General features: G+C 43.9%; 1 protein-coding gene across 1 annotated transcript in view; it reads left to right on the plus strand.

Moving 5' to 3' along the window:
- lrp1bb (low density lipoprotein receptor-related protein 1Bb) overlaps positions 1–18,875 on the plus strand; it is a 276,779-nt gene that overhangs the window by 195,703 nt on the left and 62,201 nt on the right. The window contains exons 42-45 of the mRNA XM_086266712.1: positions 1,587–1,776; positions 5,575–5,779; positions 16,229–16,421; positions 18,232–18,357. Of these exons, the coding sequence (XP_086122838.1) occupies positions 1,587–1,776; positions 5,575–5,779; positions 16,229–16,421; positions 18,232–18,357 (714 nt within the window). The remainder of the gene's footprint in view (positions 1–1,586; positions 1,777–5,574; positions 5,780–16,228; positions 16,422–18,231; positions 18,358–18,875) is intronic.

The raw sequence follows: 18,875 nt of genomic DNA on the forward strand, positions 1-18,875 counted from the left end.
CCTTTGGTGGCGTCTCCTATCGGGACTTGGGAACATCAGAGACACATAGTCCATATGTGGCACAGATGTTTCTGTACAGCAGCGCTCCCCCCCCCCCCCCCCCCCCCTTTATGTGCCACGGACCGGTTTAATGTCAGACAATAGTTTCACGGACCGGCCTTTAAGGTGTGGCGGATAAATACAACAAAATAAAATGATAGGACCGAGACACAAACTGTGGGATTTTGTAAATATAATAATAAACGTGAATTCACTGAGTAGTTGTGTAACTTTATTAGCAGCGTCCTCCAGAAATGCACCAACAACATTGAGACTAACCTCCTCCTCTCGGGTCGCTATGGTAACGCAGAAATATTTCTTTCAAAATAAGACGAACAACTACATCACAGGAAACCGAGTTAACGATAAAAACCCTGAAAACCATAAACTTCACACCTGAGCCTCGACTCTCACAGCCCGGTACCAGACGAGTCATGGACCGGTACCAGGCCGTGGCCCGGGGGGTTGGGGACCGCTGGTGTGCACTATCCCAGCCTCTATGTGTACGCGGTCCCAGCTAGCCTTACTTCCTGCTGCTATGTGTTGGACAGTCTCCGGGGCACCTTTGCCTGATCTGAAGCCTGAGTCCTGACGGTTGGATCTTTAGAACAATAGCTGGTGTTTGGTATGTGTATGGGACTTACCAGGGAAACTGACCACTCTAGCATTAGTGCCTTGGATGTTGCACACCATAATATGGTCTGTGTCAAGTGTTGAGGATCCAGGATATACTGACGAGAAGTGGGCTCATGGACACATGGGTGGATATTTTCTGCTGGTGCTTTTGCTGTTGTTTGTTTTTAAAATCTTTCTCATCACTTTCATAACTTAGATCAACAATGCAGTTATTGTGACCTTACTTCTCCACAATAGTGATATTGAGAAACGCTGAAAGTCATATTCAGTCGATAAATCGAAGGGTAGAAAAAGAAAACTGCAGTGAGTAATCAAACATGAATATGACCAGATTCTCTGCTGAAAATCACGTCTCTCTGGAGGTTCCATCTCTGTCAGTCATATTCATGCAATAACAAGAGAGACTGCAAAGGTCTTTTCATATTCTGTGTTTTGGAAATTGGTTTGCCATGAAAACACATTCGGTTCCTGAGTGACTTTAGCATCAACAAATAGCTGTCTGTCCAGTGTAGTGAGGCATGAAGTTATTTCCCTGTCAATCAGAAAAGAAACACGATCCCAATTCTAACACAATTGGAGCCTGCCATCTGTTACAAGCAAAGTCAGTACTTTCACACATTTATACACAACAGACAACTCTGAGGTTTGGAGCCCGAGATGACAGCGGCATATAGCTGGAATCTGCATTTACAGATAAATAAATGAACAATAAACGTAATGAATGCCAGCTCCAAAGTGATTATTTCTTTCGTTTTACTCTATGTGACGTTTTAGATGGGCGCTCTTGGTCCACTACGATTATTTTTCCCATGTGACTCAGTTATTCGCTAGAATAAAAAGGCAGACTCGTAACGCCGACTCTCATTCAGGTCACTTTGTTGCTCCGTGGTCTGATGTTTCTCTTGTTTCAGATGTGGGTTCAGTGGAAGGTCTGGCTTACCACAAAGGTTGGGACACTCTGTACTGGACCAGCTCCACTACATCCACCATCACCAGACAAACTGTGGACCAGAGTCAAGCCGGCGCCATCAGTAGGCAAGCTGTGGTGACGCTTTCAGAGGAGGACCACCCACACGTCCTGGCCCTGGATGAGTGTCAAAGGTCAGTCGTCATTCCCATAATGCACTTTTCACCATTGGCTCATGCATCTGTTACTTACATGTGGGACTTTAGCTCAGAATATTATCTTCTTGGTATTTGAGGTGCTCCAAGTTTGATCACCACAAAGGTGATTGTTCTCAAGGACAGTTTTGCTCTTGTCATGCCACGCGCTGCATTCCAGTCACATTATCACGCTCCCAGTTCTATTTCATGGTTCAAGAGCGTATATAACAACATAAACCAGTCATGAGTATTTAATGGGGGTGAGCGGTTCTAGTTTAATTATTGCAGTGCAGCACCTCAACCATCTAGTTATGCGTTACACATAACCTCTTACTTATGTTACGTGTTATGTGTAATACTGTGAGCTGTGACTCAGGCAGTGAGCACTGGCTGTGCTCGGCCTGCGCTCTGTTTCAACATCACTCATCTTTACAGGTGGTTGTAAAGGCCTGATGTTGAATTAGGAGCAGTGGGCAGCTGTTTCTGCAGAGTTTTGCCCTTTTGTGCAATAAACTCACTGCTCAGAAGTACATGCCCCTTCCTGTTGGCTTCCTGTTTGCTTCCTGTTGACTTCCTGTTTGCTTCCTTTTCGCTTCCTGTTTGCTTCCTGTTGGCCTCCTCTTGGCTTCCTGTTTGCCTCCTGTTTGCTTCCTGTTGGCTTCCTGTTTACTTCCTTTTCGTTTCCTGTTGGCTTCACATTTGCTTCCTGTTGGCTTCCTGTTGGCTTCCTGTTTGCCTCCTGTTGGCTTCCTGTTTGCTTACTTTTCGTTTCCTGTTGGCTTCCTGTTTGCTTCCTGTTGGCTTCTTGTTTACTTCCTTTTCGTTTCCTGTTGGCTTCCTGTTTGCTTCCTGTTGGCTTCCTGTTTACTTCCTTTTCGTTTCCTGTTGGCCTCCTCTTGGCCTCCTGTTTGCCTCCTGTTTGCTTCCTGTTGGCTTCCTGTTGGCTTCCTGTTGGCTTCCTGTTGGCTGCAGTGTTTTAGATCAGCGAACAAATTGTAATATTAGACAAAAATAACAGTAAATACAAAATGGAGTTTTTACATAATGGTTTAAAAAATATGATTTTCTATTGATAAATAATTTCATTGATTAATTTAAAAAAGCTGATTAAACCTGCCTATGTGAAAAAGTAATGACCCAATAAACATTATAACTGGTTGTTTCGCTCTTGGCAGCTAGATGTCATTTCTGCTCTTTGTTATCATTGAACCCTGAACTCTGAGGCCTGCAGGTCTCTGTTCTGGGTTCTTCTGTGACCTCCTGGATGAGTCGTTGATGGACTCTTGGAGTCATTTTGGTAGGCCGGCTGCTCCCGGGAAGCTTCAGCACTGTTCCAGGTTCTCTCCATGTGTGGATAAAGACTCTCACTGTGGCTCAGTGGAGACACAAAGCCTCTGTAACCTTGTCCAGACTGATAGATACCAGCGACTTGTTTCTCAGCAGATTACGACATAATGTGTTGATGATCTGAAACAAGTGTGTGAGTGTGACAAATACGAAAAACAAACAAAGGAAACGAAGACATCAGGAAGGGGGGATACTTTTCCACATCACAGTACACCTGAACCTTTTTCCACGTCCACGAGCTGAAGTCAGCTGATTACTGTTCAAGGAAAAGAATTATTGATGATTTTCTTCAATCCATCGATCATCATAATTGAAGAGCCTTTGTAATGCAAGTCATGACAGAATCGTAACTGTTATGTGGTTAGTGAGTTAGTACAGTCATGCATTGCTCCATCATGCCAGCGCTGCCTGTTACACATTTTCATTAGAAGTACAGCTGACAACTATAATGCATCGCGCTCAGGTTTCTCCAGAAAGTCTGTAAATAAATTACACTTGATTCAGAAGGCTGTTGCCAGTTTTAACTAGATCATATTACTGCTGTTTTAAAATCCATATACTGCCATCCTATTAGTTGTAGGACACATTTTATGACCCCCGTTCTTGTCTATAAATCTATGCATGGAGGTGACTCTTGACATGGTGCCAAGATGTGCCGAAAACAGAGTCTGAAATCCACAGAGTGCGCCTGCTGCTGCTCGCCATGAAGACCTGCGGTCACACAAACGGTCGCTTCCTGGATCTTTGCACTACAACACTGATGTGCTGCCTCTGCTCTGCTGTGGTACTACTGTGGTACTGCTGTGGTACTGCTCTGGTACTGCTGTGGTACTGCTGTAGTACTACTGTGGTACTGCTGTGGTACTGCTCTGGTACTACTGTGGTACTGCTGTAGTACTACTGTGGTACTGCTGTAGTACTACTGTGGTACTGCTGTAGTACTACTGTGGTACTGCTGTGGTACTGCTGTAGTACTGCTGTAGTACTACTGTGGTACTGCTGTAGTACTACTGTGGTACTGCTGTGGTACTGCTGTAGTACTACTGTGGTACTGCTGTAGTACTACTGTGGTACTGCTGTGGTACTGCTGTAGTACTACTGTGGTACTACTGTGGTACTACTGTGGTACTACTTGACGCTGCTGTGGTACTGCTGTGGTACTGCTGTGGTACTACTTGACGCTGCTGTGGTACTGCTGTGGTACTACTGTGGTACTGCTGTAGTACTGCTGTGGTACTACTGTGGTACTGCTGTAGTACTGCTGTAGTACTACTGTGGTACTGCTGTGGTACTACTGTAGTACTACTTGACGCTGCTGTAGTTGTCGGTGCTCCTCTTGTTTTCCCTCCTGATGGTGAAACTCTCTGAATGCTGGTGTTTCTGCAGCAGCAGATCTTCCGGATCGTTCCGTCGAGCAGGGTTAGCCTTCAGTTGTTTTGTGCATAGTGCAGCAGCACTGAAATCTCATCTATTTAACTCTTAGCTTTTGAAAAGATTCAGGTGCATCTTCTGTTTCCAAAAAGTAACGTGTGATTATTCCTCCTCTGTTGTAAGTTGTGTTTAAAACCTGTATTTCATGCATATAAAAGCTGCACAGCTGCACAGAGTGAGCACAGCTCTCTCTCCTTTATACTAACTAAATTAATTTCTTGACCTCAGACTATCCTTGGTTGGCAGTTTGGCACCGTATCCATCCCACTCTAGAATCACTGTCTGATAATTAGAATTCAAACACTGATGATTAATTAGTAGCCCCTGGTTGTGACTTCTGACCTGAATCTTTATTATCGCACTGGAGAGGACTTCCATGACTTCATTACAGCGAGAAGAGAGAAGCCAGACTTTGCAAACCGCGTTCTCCTATTTGAAAGCATTTTATCTGGTTGTGACTTTGCTGCATGGCTCATACAGCTAATCCTATAAAGACCAATATGTAATTTATTTTGATTTACTTCCCTGTAAATAACTGTTAATTATCACAGAGCATGAATAAATGACCTTTATCTTAGAATTTCTGATGCTAATCCAGTTTATCTAATTGAAACAGAGCTGCGCTCTTCAGGGCAAAAAGGAGAAGCTGATGAGGATTTGGCAGCTGTGGAGTGATGCTGATCATTGACTGACACGACTGCATAAACCTCCAGCTATTTACTAAAGAGGGTTTGTCCTGTACACGTGTCTGTGCACGGCATCAGATCCTCTGCAGCACAGTCTTCTACACCACCTTCTATAAAAAGCTGTTATTTCAGCTTCAGGTGACACATTTGTTTTGCGTTCTTGCTGAGGTGGTGTGAATTTTTAAATGAGTGTGAGAGGTAGTGCATCTTTTGGAGAGGGAGGAAGTCCCTGATGAAATTACTCCACTGTTTTTAATTGTGGAAGAGAACACTGAGGTTTGCTTGCTGATGTTAAAAAGCTTCGTTTGGTTTTGTGTTTCATATCTTTCAGCCTGATGTTTTGGACCAACTGGAATGAGCAGAGGCCAAGCATCATGAGATCCACCTTAACTGGCAAAAACATAAGGATCGTCATCAGCTCTGACATCTTAACGCCCAATGGACTGACCATTGACCACAAAGCAGAGAAGCTCTACTTCTCAGATGGCACCCTTGGCAAGATTGAACGATGCGACTATGATGGATCCAGCAGATACGTGAGTACGATCCCACTGAGCAACAAACTCAAATGGTCAGGGCTAGGGATGGGCACCGGTATCCGATCTGTCATAAACGGTAGTAACCAGACTGAAAAGCAGCGCACATTTCGGTGCTTTTTTTTTCCTGAGCTGTGATACACTTTGGATTCTAGCCAATCATTTTACGTTTCCGAGGATAGTAGGCGGGGCCAGGTACGTACATTCTTTTAGAGCAGAGCTACAGATTAAAAACGCCCAAGGTGAAGCGGTCAAAGTCTGGCTGTACTTCACAGCAAAAGATGCAAACTCAGCAGCAACAAGTGCTTTAAGCTGATACTGTGATACTGTCAAAGGAGGTAACACCTCGAATCTGATGAAACACCTGGCGACGCATAGCGTTTTTTTAAAAAGCCGAGAAATGCGCCGTATTTGATAGCTTGCTGCCAGACCTCACACCGAGCACATCTACTGCGGGTGTGGTGCCTGTTATCAGACCGGAGTTAGCAACATCCCCCAAAAACCCAAAGAGGAGAGTCCTGGCCCCTAGCCCTGCCAGTGTAGCAGAAATGATGAGGATGATGATGCAGCAGCAGCCGTTCTTCTCTGCGTGAGTAGCTTAATGTTGTTCGTGTGTAATTTACGTTGAGTAGGCTAACCACGTTATTACATTAATGCATGTAAGGTGAACTAGCAAACATCATCATAGCTACATGCGGCTGTCTTCTTGTTTGATGGCAGATACTCCCTTCACCCTGGCCAAAAAGGCTAAAATGACCAAAGAAAAAGTGGAAAACAGTTAAACATGAGAGGTTTTTGGACAAAGTTTGTGTTCTCCATTCTTTAAGAACCGGTTTGAGCACTCTTTAACCCTTTACAGCCGATCAGAGCGGGCACGCTCTGTTTTGCGTAACTATTTTTAAATCCCAGTAGCACTGCAACCACGTAAGCTAGCGCAAATATTTTGTTTTGCATATGAAACCGGAGGAGTTGTACTTACATCTTATGCCATCAGCTTGTCCTCGGTCACGGTTTCCTTCCACATAAAGCTTTGCAAAAACTGCATAAAAAGCGCTTGCAGGAACAAAAACACAATATTCCAGAAACACGCTTTACCGATCCGATCAGCTGTTCATAACACTTCCTATGTTGGAATAGACGTCAGCGCGAACTTTTGCATTTCCGCCATTACCTGCCCGAAACCGGAAGTGACGTCATTTCGCGGAAATGTAGTCTTTTTTACTATCAGGGCCTCAGGGCCTATACTCGTCTTTTTAAAAGTTATCTTTGACTTTGTGACTTTCTGTGTCGTTTCTGGGATGCTGAGGACTCATATTGCACTGCTGGAAATAGTTTATTTTGATGCATATGCTGCTTTTTTGCAAATTTGCAGTATAATATTTATTTTCGTTTTTCCTGCAGTGTATAAAAATTGGTGTATTTCAAAAATAAAACTATGAAGACACTCAAAATAAATTTCCTGTGGTGGGAAACTATTTTGTGCAACTTTTTTGTATTTACAGTTTTGAGGGATAAGCCTCTTAAATTTCTCTAACTACAAATATATGTTAAAAAAGCAAAAACGATTTTCAATTTTTTTGTAGTTTATTGCACTTTTTTGCAATTTATGTAATTACTATGCACTTAATGAATACATATGATTAAAATCTGGGCTATGATGGTTGTATTGATGTATAGCAACTTGAAATGCTCCCAAAAATGGCTCCACAGCATGTAAAAATATAATATAAGCTCTGGTGGACTTGGTTCTATGGTAGGTCTTAAAGGGTTAAGCACCGGCACCGTTTCAAAAGTACCGGTTTGGCACCGGTATCGGATAAAACCTAAACGATACCCATCCCTAGTCAGGGCTGAGATCAGGTTCAAAGAGTAAGTAAAGGTTCAGTAGCTGTGTAAAGCACGCAAAACCTTTGTTTCTCATGAGACGTGTCATTTACATACAGCACTGTGCCATCCATCACCCACCCCTCGTTCTGTTTGTCTCTGTATAATCTGCCACAGACTCTTGTGTCATTTGGCATAACTCAGCCAAATTTCAAAGATGATCATTTCTGATCAGTGTAGATAGGTAAAAAAAACATCAAATAGGCTCTAATTGTTGGCTTTGCACCAAAGTAGAAGAGCGTGATGCAAACTGCATCCAGGACAGAAGCGTCTGCACAGACAGCATGCTAACACAGAGCTGGTGAGGAACTGAGATTGTAGTGAGTGCCTGCTGAACCGAGCCCAGCAGCCAGAGCCTGATGAGTGGTCAGACTTACCGTGGACGCCGTGTTTCTCAAGTAGAAGCACTGTGGCGAGTCTTTGGGCTGATCTTGCTGTCAGTTTTGCGATCATACATAAAACCGCAAAGAAAGATGCGTCTTCATTATGATAGAGTGTACGGGACTGTAGCCACAGGTTTACAGAATTAACTGATAATTGGGTACAACAAGTAATTATGTAAATGCTGCATTACTTTTTAGAAGATGAAGGCGTAATGTGTAATACATAGTTGTTTTTTTGAGAAACTGTGTGGACATGACACTGGTTCATTCATTTAGTTGACTGCTTTTATGCTGTTTTTACACTTGAAAGGTTCAAGGGGCCGTTTTAAGGCTTAACACGAAAAAGAAAAGCTTTCCTCTGAAATCAGAATCAGAATCAGAATACTTTATTGATCCCTGGGGGAAATTATTTTTTGTTACAGTGCTCCATTTTAAACCAACATTAAGACAAGACAGACAATACGCTAACTAAGAATAGTACAATATATACATATATATACATACATACATACATAAGTCACTCATAAATAAATAGTTGGAAAAGAAACATGTGTAGCTGTAGCAGCAAACAGTGTGTTAAGTGGATGCGTTGTACAGGGAGATGGCCACAGGCAGGAATGATTTCCTGTGTCGTTCAGTGGTGCATCATGGGTAATCTCAGTCTCTCACTGAACGAGCTCCTGTGACTGACCAGCATGTCATGGAGTGGGTGGGAGGTGTTATCCAACATTGTCTTTATCTTGGACAGCATCCGCCTCTCCGACACCACCTTGAGGGAGTCCAGCTCCATCCCCACAACATTACTGGCCTTACGGATCAGTTTATTAAGTCTGTTGGCATCTGCGACCCTCAGCCTGCTCCCCCAGCATGCAACAGCATAGAGGATCGCACTGGCCACCACAGACTCATAGAAAATCCTCAGCATTTTCTGGCAGATGTTGAAGGACCTCAGTCGCCTCAAAAAATAGAGACGACTCTGGCCCTTCCTGTAAAGTGCTGTGGTGTTTTTAGCCCAGTCCAGTTTATTGTCAATGTGTACTCCAAGGTATTTATAGTCCTCCACAATGTCAACACTGACCCCCTGGATTGAAACAGGGGTCAAGTGTTTCCTGGTCTTCCTGAAGTCCACGATCAGTTCCTTGGTCTTTGCCACGTTGAGCTGCAGATGATTCTGCTCACACCACGTGACAAAGGAGTCGACCACAGCCCGGTACTCTGTCTCATCATCCCTGCTGATGCATCCAACCACCGCAGAGTCATCAGAAAACTTCTGAAGATGGCAGGTCTCTGTGCAGTGGCTGAAGTCTGTGGTGTAGAGGGTGAAGAGGAAGGGGGAGAGGACAGTCCCCTGTGGTGCCCCTGTGTTGCTAATCACCTTGTCAGACACACACTGTGGGAGACGTACATATTGTGGTCTTCCTGTCAGGTAATCAACAATCCAGGACACTAGAGAAGCATCCACCTGCATCGCTGCTAACTTATCACCCAGGAGGGTCGGCCTGATGGTGTTGAAAGCACTGGAAAAGTCAAAAAACATGACCCTCACAGTGCTCGCCGGCTGGTCCAGATGGGTGTAGACACGATTGAGCAGGTAGATGATGGCGTCCTCTGTTCCGAGTCGAGGCTGATAAGCGAACTGAAGGGGATCCAGATGTGGTCTTACTATGGGTCGCAGCTGGTCCAGGATGAGCCTTTCCAGGGTCTTCATGATGTGGGAGGTCAGTGCCACGGGCCTGTAATCCTGGGGGCCACTGGGACGAGGCGTCTTTGGTACAGGGACGAGGCATGATGTCTTCCACATCACCGGGACCCTCTGCAGACTCAGACTCAGCATAAACAGTTTATGAAAGACTCCACACAGCTGGGGGGCACAGGCCTTGAGGACAAGGGGACTCACTCCGTCTGGTCCAGCAGACTTGCCTGAGTGAAGTCTCCTCATTTGCATCTCAACCTGGTATTGAGTGAAGGTGATGGGTGGGGCAGGAATCTCACAGGAGGCAACATGTGAAGAGAGAGGCTGGCACAGTGGTGTGGCTCTGGATTCCAGGCTGACTGCAGGTGAGGTTGTGGGGGTGGGAGCAGACACTGTGGTGTCGAATCTATTGAAAAACAGATTCAACTCGTCGGCTCTATTCTCACCTCCCTCAGCTCCCCTGCTGTTGGTTGGCCTGAATCCAGTGATGGTCTTCATGCCCCTCCACACCTCTCTCATGCTGTTCTGCTGGAGTTTCCACTCCAGCTTCCTCCTGTAATTGTCCTTAGCCTCTCTGATCTTGTCCTTTAGTAACACCTGGACCTTCCTCACCTCCTCTTTGTTGCCCCCTCTGAAAGCCCTCTTCTTGTTGTTGAGGAGGGCTTTGATGTCCTTAGTCACCCACGGCTTGTTATTTGGGTAACAATGAACAGTCTGAGCTGGAACAATGGAGTCGGTGCAGAAAGTTATGTAGTCTGTGATACACTCAGTAAGCTCATTGATGTCCTCGGCGTGAGGCTCACAGAGTGTTTCCCAGTCAGTCACCTCGAAACAGCCCTGTAGTTCTGCTAAGGCCTCCTCTGACCACCTCCTAACAGTCCTGGTGGTCACAGGTTCCCTCCTCACAATTGGCACATAGCGGGGGGTGAGGTGAATCAGGTTATGATCTGACCTACCAAGTGGGGGGAGGGAGGAGGAGCTGTATGCATCCTTGACGTTAGCATACAGTAAGTCTAAAGTTTTCTCTCCCCTGGTGGGACAGTCCACATATTGTTTGAATGTTGGTAGTGTATTGTCCAGTGATACATGGTTGAAGTCACCCGAGATCACAATAAAGGCACTCGGGTGCTGAGTCTGTAGCCGAGCTATGGCAGAGTGGATAGTGTCACATGCAGCTGTGGGGTTAGCAGAGGGGGGAACATAAACAGCCACCAAGATGACGTGAGAGAATTCCCTGGGTAAATAATACGGCCTGAGTCCAACAGCACACAGTTCAGTGTCCGGGCAACAAATCCTTTCTTTGATTGTTATGTTGGCAGGGTTACACCACCGGTTGTTAACTAAAACAGCAAGCCCACCTCCTTTACGCTTACCGCTAGCGGAAAACTGTCCGAGGAGCGAAGAGCGAGTGAAGCAGCAGCCAGAGGCAAAGTCTGAAAGACGTTCATGAAGCTTTTTGTCACGATTACTTTAAAAAGGACAAAAACTTCTGTGTAAAACATAAAGAAATGAGTTTTTTCGCTGTACTCTACATTTACAGTGAGTAGTGCCTCTGTGTCATTGTGTGGAGCACCGTGTGCTTGTTTATGGAGCCTCTCCCTTAATTTCATTTTTCATTATAATATTTTTATCGTTGTCCAAAAAATGAGCAACTGTTTTAATCAAATTTCATTCTGGCATCATTTCAAATCCCTGTAACTCACACAGTGCTTTATAAAAGAGAGTCACTGACACCGCTGCACTACTGCAGGTTGGTACAGTGCAGTCCAGCTGCACGCTGCCATTCAGTGCCATGAATGAGCGCACGCCTCCCCGACTGTCACGCAGCATGTAACAGCAGGGCCTGATGCCTTTTGTTCTAATATATATCTAATATATATTGTGCTTTTTTATTCTTTTTCTGTATTTTGTCTTATTTATTATTTTAATTTTAGATTTTTTTGTCACGCAGCCAAAAAAAAGTCTACTTAAAACTAATGAAGACCTCTGGGGCTTGATACTGTCGGCCCAGGCGTGCATGTTTTCACATATGCAGGGAAGAGATGACTTTCTCACCTTTGTACACAAACAGGTGGATGTTTTTTCATCCACATTAATGAGCGACCGCCAGCTCTGTCATCCACATTAGTCAGGTAGACTCGACAACAGGTCTTCACTTTAATGAGTGTCTTTATGGCAATATTAAGGCCGCTGCTTTCATTCCATTTGTTCCTCTAACAGGATTGAATTTGCACAGTTTCAAGCTGCTATTATGCACGACAGAGCCACTGATCTCAAAAATTCCGTTAATTGCTAAGATTCTAGAGAAGATCGTGGCTAAGCAGCTTACAGCAGTTTTAGATAAATATAGTATTTTCGACAAATTTCAATCTGGCTTTGGTAAAGTTCATTCCACTGAAACAGCCCTTCTTAGAGTTTCTAATGACATTTTGTTACAAAGCGATGCAGGTAAATGTTCTGTTCTCTTAATGTTGGATCTTACGTCGGCCTTTGATACTGTTGACCACTATATTTTACTTAACAGGCTGAAACACTGGGTCGGTGTCTCTGGGACTGCATTGAAATGGTTCTCCTCGTATCTCTCTGACCGATTTTCCTCTGTGGCAGTTTCTAAGTATAGATCATCTTCTGCGTCTCTGTCTTTTGGTGTGCCACAAGGCTCTGTGCTAGGGCCATTACTGTTTCTAGTTTATTTACTCCCTCTCCAGCACATTCTGAGCCCTTTTGAGGATATTTGTTACCATTGTTATGCGGACGATATCCAACTCTATATGTCTTTTAAACCGGAGGAGGCTTCTAAGCTGCGGCTTTTAAATGTGTGCTTGGAAACCATTAAAGGCTGGATGGCTGAAAACTTCCTCCAACTAAATGAAAATAAAACCGAAGTCCTCTTATGTGCCCCAGATAGACATAGACCCAGTAATAATAATAATAATAATAATAATACATTTTATTTAAATAGCGCCTTTCAAAGCACCCAAGGGCACTGTACAACAGATAAAAACTGGAAATGTACACAATGATAAAAATAGAAGATAAAAGTTAAAACATACAGAAATTTAAGAATAGGCAATTTTAAACAGATGAGTTTTAAGGGTGGACTTAAAAAGAGAGAATGAACTAATATTTCTGAGGTCCGGGGGTAGGGAATTCCAAAGTCGAGGGGCAGAGCAGCTAAAGGCCCTCCCTCCCATTGTGATCAGACGAGCAGAGGGAACAGAGAGAGAAAGAGAAGATGCCAAGATCTGAGGCAGCGGGATGGGAGCTTCATCTGTAATAAGTCAGAGAGGTACGGTGGAGAGAGAGAATGAATAGCCTTGAATGTATACAGAATTATTTTAAAATGGATGCGAAATTTGACCGGGAGCCAGTGAAGTTGCTTCAGGATTGGGGAGATGTGGTGGGTAGAAGAAGTCCTAGTAATAATACGGGCAGCAGAGTTCTGGACACGTTGGAGCTTGTTGATAGATTTTTGTGTGAGGCCAAATAATAATGAGTTGCAGTAGTCAATTCTAGAGATAACAAGATTATGGATGAGAATGGCAGTGGCGTGAGGTGTGAGGAAGGGGCGGAGGCGATTAATGTTACGGAGTTGGAAATATGCTGCACGTGTAATATTATTGATATGCGAGTTAAAGGATAATGTGCTATCGAGAATGACACCCAAGCTTTTCACAGAGGGAGAGATAGGGACCAGCGAGTTATTGATGGTGAGAGAGAAATTGTTAATTCTGGATAGCAGTCGTTTGGTGCCAACCAGAAGAAGAATATTATTATTACCATATTATTGAACTTTTACAGCCCTGTGCCCCTAGTAGGTCTCTGAGGTCGAGTAGTCAGGGCCTACTTGTCACTCAGTATACGAGACTGAAAACTAGGGGTGATAGAGCTTTTGCTACTGTGGCCGCCAGACTGTGGAACTCCCTTCCTCAGAACTTACGATCCGCTGATTCATTGATTACTTTTAAAAAACAGCTAAAAACACATCTTTTTAAAATTGCTTTTTGCTAACTTTGTTTGTATCTTGTTTGTTTTTTTTTAATTTTTATAATCTGTTATATCTTGTAAAGCACTTTGTGATTTCTATCTAGAAATGTGCTATATAAATAAAATTTTACTTACTTACTTACTTACACTGGCAAAGCAGCCAAAATCCATCCTTGTGCACAAATCGAGCTTTTCGTAGTGTCTAATTATTCGTCTGTTTATACTGCAAATCAACAGGAACTCTGGATACTGACGCAGTGAAAGCAGCACACAGACGAATGAAAACTATAGTTGAGTTAATCCTTTCGTTCATTTCACCCTGAGGACCGTCCACTCCTGTCGGTCACCTCACATTTTCTCCATCCACAGCTGTTACCTGGGTCAGTGACCATGTGCTCCATCTTCTTCTTTAAAAGTCTGAGAGGTTTCATATCTGAAATTACAGCACAGGTCACACTCAGCTTTGCATGCATCCAGAAACAGAAGGCTGATGGTGAGAACACTTATTCATGTGTGGATCATACATACAGTCACATTTATGAAACACGCTACCTGCCTGCCTCCAAAACCTGATTTTTACAAGCAAAATACTGACATTTAAAGATATAAAGGACAACAGCAGTTCTCTGTTCAGTTTGTGTCTTTTGCCACTTCAGTGATGTTGAACTGATAATGTGTGATATCACAAATAAACTGTTTTTGTAAGAAAAAGCACGATCACCTCCATATTCGAAATCATTTGTAATTTTAATGCGTAAACATCAGAGGAACAAAAACTGCCCGTGCATGGTGATGGTTAGAGCCCCTGTGCTTAAAGGGAGTGAAAGAATCAATGTTATTGGCTGCGATTATCGCCGTCTCTAATACCCCCGTAGTGTTTGTCCGATCCCAAGAGTGACCACAGACACAGCTGTGCTTCAAATATTCCACCTGGAAGTTTGTGTGAGGAAGGATTCATGGACGGAAAGTTCTGAAATGAAGCTCTCAGATTCCAGCCGAACTTTTATCTTTCTTTGTCACTCGTCTCCGATGGCGCCGATAAAGTTGTTCTTAGCCAGAGTAAATAAAAGTCTGTGAAAAGAGTTCACGTTGTGTCCATAAAAATTTGATGCATATAATAGAAGCTGGAGAGAACCAGCCTGTCCGAGGTGTGCAGAGCGTTACAGTAAGGCTGTGGGTTTAAGGTTCGCCTTAATATGACCTCTGCTGCTCAGCACTTTAGCCCATCTCAATTAGTCACCCATATGTTTGATGAGCCAGGTCACCAGGCTGAGGAAGTCTTCACCTGTGGGACCCCACCTGCCCCTGCTGCAGTGTGCTCCTGCTAATGAAGGCTTTGCAGTGACACTGCTCGGGGAGCAGGTACTCCATTCCAATTAAAAAGTGTGAATTAAACAAAGATAGCTGACTGTCGACTTCAGCGCTTATCCAGACTGTTGTTATGGAAGAGAAAGCATGAAGACAGCACACATGAAGCCGACGATTTTAAAGGAAAACAAAAGATAGATTTTTTGCACCAGTGTTTAAATCAACAGCAGAACAAATCTGTGTGGATTCACAGAATTAAAACAGCACAGGTCCCAGAACTAGTGTGAAACACTCTGCAAAGCGCCAGTTTGATTGTGACTCACATGCATGCAAACTTTGATGGCAGCAGAGTATCCTTGAGGGTACGACTAGTTTTACGGCAGCAGTGCCATCACATGCTGGCAGAGCGGTTGGCGAGAATAAGATCAGTTGCAGAGCTTTGTGCTCTGTGCCATTTTGAGAGTGGGGACATTAACGGAGGCAATGCTTCACAAAGGGCAGCGGAGTACACGATGAGGGGGTATGTCAGCATGTTTAGCTGAAAAAGACAAAGATGCCCTTTTACCCCCGAGAGAGCGAACGTCCATGGAAGCAGTTTGTGTCGTTTTACTTCAGCAGCGTTCGTAAATCTGAGGCCTGTTAAAGTAATCAGCTGGGAGTTGGCTGACGTGACAATTAAAGCGTTATATTTGAATATTGTTGAATGAAGAGAATCTGATAAGAAGCTATGAAATATTCTCATTTTCGGCACAAAACGAATGCGTTTCTGGCCGTAAAGCGAACGACTCCCAAATCTAATTTCCTGTCAATATGTTCTACCCGCCCCATCTGGCGGTTCCCCCTCTTCTCTCTGTCTCTCACTTACCTGATGGCCAGTTGTTGCTTCCGCACGCTGCGCTGCTTTAATCAACACCTGTCCTGTTAATCCCACTATGGCAGAGGGCTAATGTGATGTCACTTACAAACCTGTCCTGCTAAGAGCTGAGACTACAGAGCTGCTTCCCCACCCCTCGGCCCTCCACGAGCCTGCAGAGTCCCCGAGGGTGTCGTCTGATGGATTCTTGCCTTTCTGCCAGTGGCGCTGTCATTTACTCCCCAACATCTGGGTTAAGCAGTCAAGTGGGCGGCAGGGGTGACGTCAAAGTGACGTCACCGATCTCCGATCTAACAGCCGTGTTTTCTTTACGTTTTTAGGTCATAATTAAATCAGGACCTGGAAACTTCTACGGGCTCGCCATCTATGCAGACTTCATCTACTGGTCAGACTGGGCCCGCAGGTCTGTGCTGCGATCAAACAAGTACACAGGCGGCGACACCAAAGTACTTAGAGCAGATATTCCCCACCAGCCAATGGGAATTATCACTGTGGCCAAGGATACCAACAACTGTGAGTGTTTGAACATCTGGGATACGGCGAATTTCATAGCCACTGTATGCAGAGTCGTTTCTGCAAATATTTGTGTGTTGTGTGTTTGCACGAGCCGTGGCGTGTTTTTGGCCGGATATTAGACACATTAATGTTGTTTTGGATCATTGACTGAAAGACGAGGCTGGTAAATGTAGTCAGAGCGCGTCTGTGTCTGTTCTCGATACAGTTTCTTCCCACACTGACGTTTGTTTCGCTTCAGTAACATTTAGACCAATCCTGATCAGTCTCAATGTTTGATCACATTACATCAATAATCAACAGTTACACATTTCACGTGTGTTCTACCCAGATGTGTGTATATAGAAGATACCCAACAGAAAACATATATGTAAAAGTGAATCTTAATTTAATGCAGAAAACACCAGGGCTGATAAATGAAAGTGGTCTTATTTAGAGCAGCTAGAAACTTAAGCCTCAGAGGTAATTAATATAAAAAGTGACTTTTGTTATAAAGGGAGTCTCTTAAGTGTCATAAAAAGTTTAATTTCCAAGTAGGGCAGAGGGATGTGGGTGTGAGTGCGCCCCATTGGCTGGACTTGCAGATTTAGGTTGAAATTTAAGGAATTTAAAACTCACTTTATACTTTTTTGTCTTTACATTTATCATAACCATATATCCTCTTTATAAATAATTACATATTTAGCTAAGTTACACAACAGATGAGTGTTGTCAACTTTAAATATTGACGTACTCACAGCAGGATGATGTCCAGTCACGCGCACACACTGTACTGACAGAAGTAACGGCTCGTCTGCCGTCACACGAGCTCGACACGCCATCCTTAATCCACACAGTTTAATATGATTTATTATGAACCTTTGCAGCTATAAGAGTTTTTCAGTTCTTCTGGGAAAGCTTTCCATAAGGTTTAGGAGTGTTTATGGGAATTCTTTAACAATTAAGAAGCACATTTGTGATCTCAGACCCTGATGTCGGACGAGAAGGCCACGTCTGACGTCCTGTCAGGTTGAGGTCAGGACTCTGTGCAGGCCAGTCTAAGCTGCTGTTGTTCCCAATCGCTTCCACTTAGTTATAATTACACTTAACTCTGGAATATTCAGTGCCAGGACCTCGGACTCACAAAGTAACATTTTCATTCTTGACTTATTTTGGACAAAATCCTGCGAACAACACGTTGTAATTCCTGCTGCATGCTACAGCATCAGGCAGGTTGTTCCTTTTTTAAGTATGTTTTAAGCTGTATGTGTATATATGCGAAAAAAATCTATAAATATTAGCAACCTAGCATCACTATGTGGTTGCTGCTCAACACAAGGATGTTATAATATGTCATGAATAATTAACTTTTTGTTTATATAAATTAGATACCAAATAATTGGCAAAAAGGTGCTTTCATCCCATTGCTAGGTAGTTGCCAAGCAACCAGATGATGTGTCATAATATGCAAAGTCATCCAAAGTTGAAGTTTTCTGATATAACATAGATGTTGTCATTAGATAAAACATGCATGCCTTTATAAGATGTTGTGGGTAATTCTGAAATGCTGCATAAATGCTGTCAGCCATATTGTTAGGCAGCTGCTAAGCAACATGATGATAACATCTGGTATAGATATTGATAGAGACCTTCAGACAGTACAGGGGAAAGAAGCTGCTCTGGAAGCCGTTTTGAAATAAGTCATGTTGTTGCTGATGTCAGTGTGAAGTCTGCTGAAGGTAAGCCACTCGACTTTAGGATTGTGTTTTAAAACAACATCACTGTGACTGCTTTAAAAGCCGGACTTGCTTCTGTTTGATTCTTATTGAAGGTCAGCTGTCCCCATGCAGACACATGAACGGAGGCTGCGGCGACCTTTGCCTGCTGACCCCGTACGGGAGGGTCAATTGCACTTGCCGTGGAGAGCGTGTGCTTTTAGACGACAACAGATGTGTGTGTAAGTCATCAGGATTACTTTGCCTACATTTACGAGCTCGGTGTAACCCGGCCTCTGCCCGTCTCTTTACATAAACTGACATTTTTGAACTCCGTCCTCGCTACATAACTACACACAATCAAACAGCTGTGCTTTTACAGCACGTGCAGAGGTTCAGCATGAGCTACTGCATGTTGCCGTGCACAATATTTGAGTATCAGAAAAGTCGAGAGGAGCAGGTTGTTTTCCACGTATAACGTCGAGTCACGAGGCTAATGTGACATTGCTGCTTGAATATGAAATGCAGTGATGGTAGACCATATGGTGGGTGGAGCTGTTCAAACGAGGAAAGTTTGGCCAGCTTGAACGTGGCAAGTGACTCGGAGCTGGACGATCGCTTGGATGTCATGGCAGACGATGGCAGGCTTCTTACCCACACTCCAGTCTGACTCATTAGGAGGAAGTTTGGCATTTTTGACTTGCAAAGCTGCAAGTAGCAGTTCAGAGGACGGCTGATCAAAGTCTGTGAAAGTTGCTGG

The sequence above is a fragment of the Aulonocara sp. 'chitande type north' Nkhata Bay genome, linkage group LG16 (genome assembly GCF_057382095.1).
Source record: "Aulonocara sp. 'chitande type north' Nkhata Bay isolate Kocher_YH1m ecotype deep benthic linkage group LG16, A_spYH_male_GT1.1, whole genome shotgun sequence".
In the NCBI taxonomy this organism is placed as follows: Eukaryota; Metazoa; Chordata; class Actinopteri; order Cichliformes; family Cichlidae; genus Aulonocara; species Aulonocara sp. 'chitande type north' Nkhata Bay.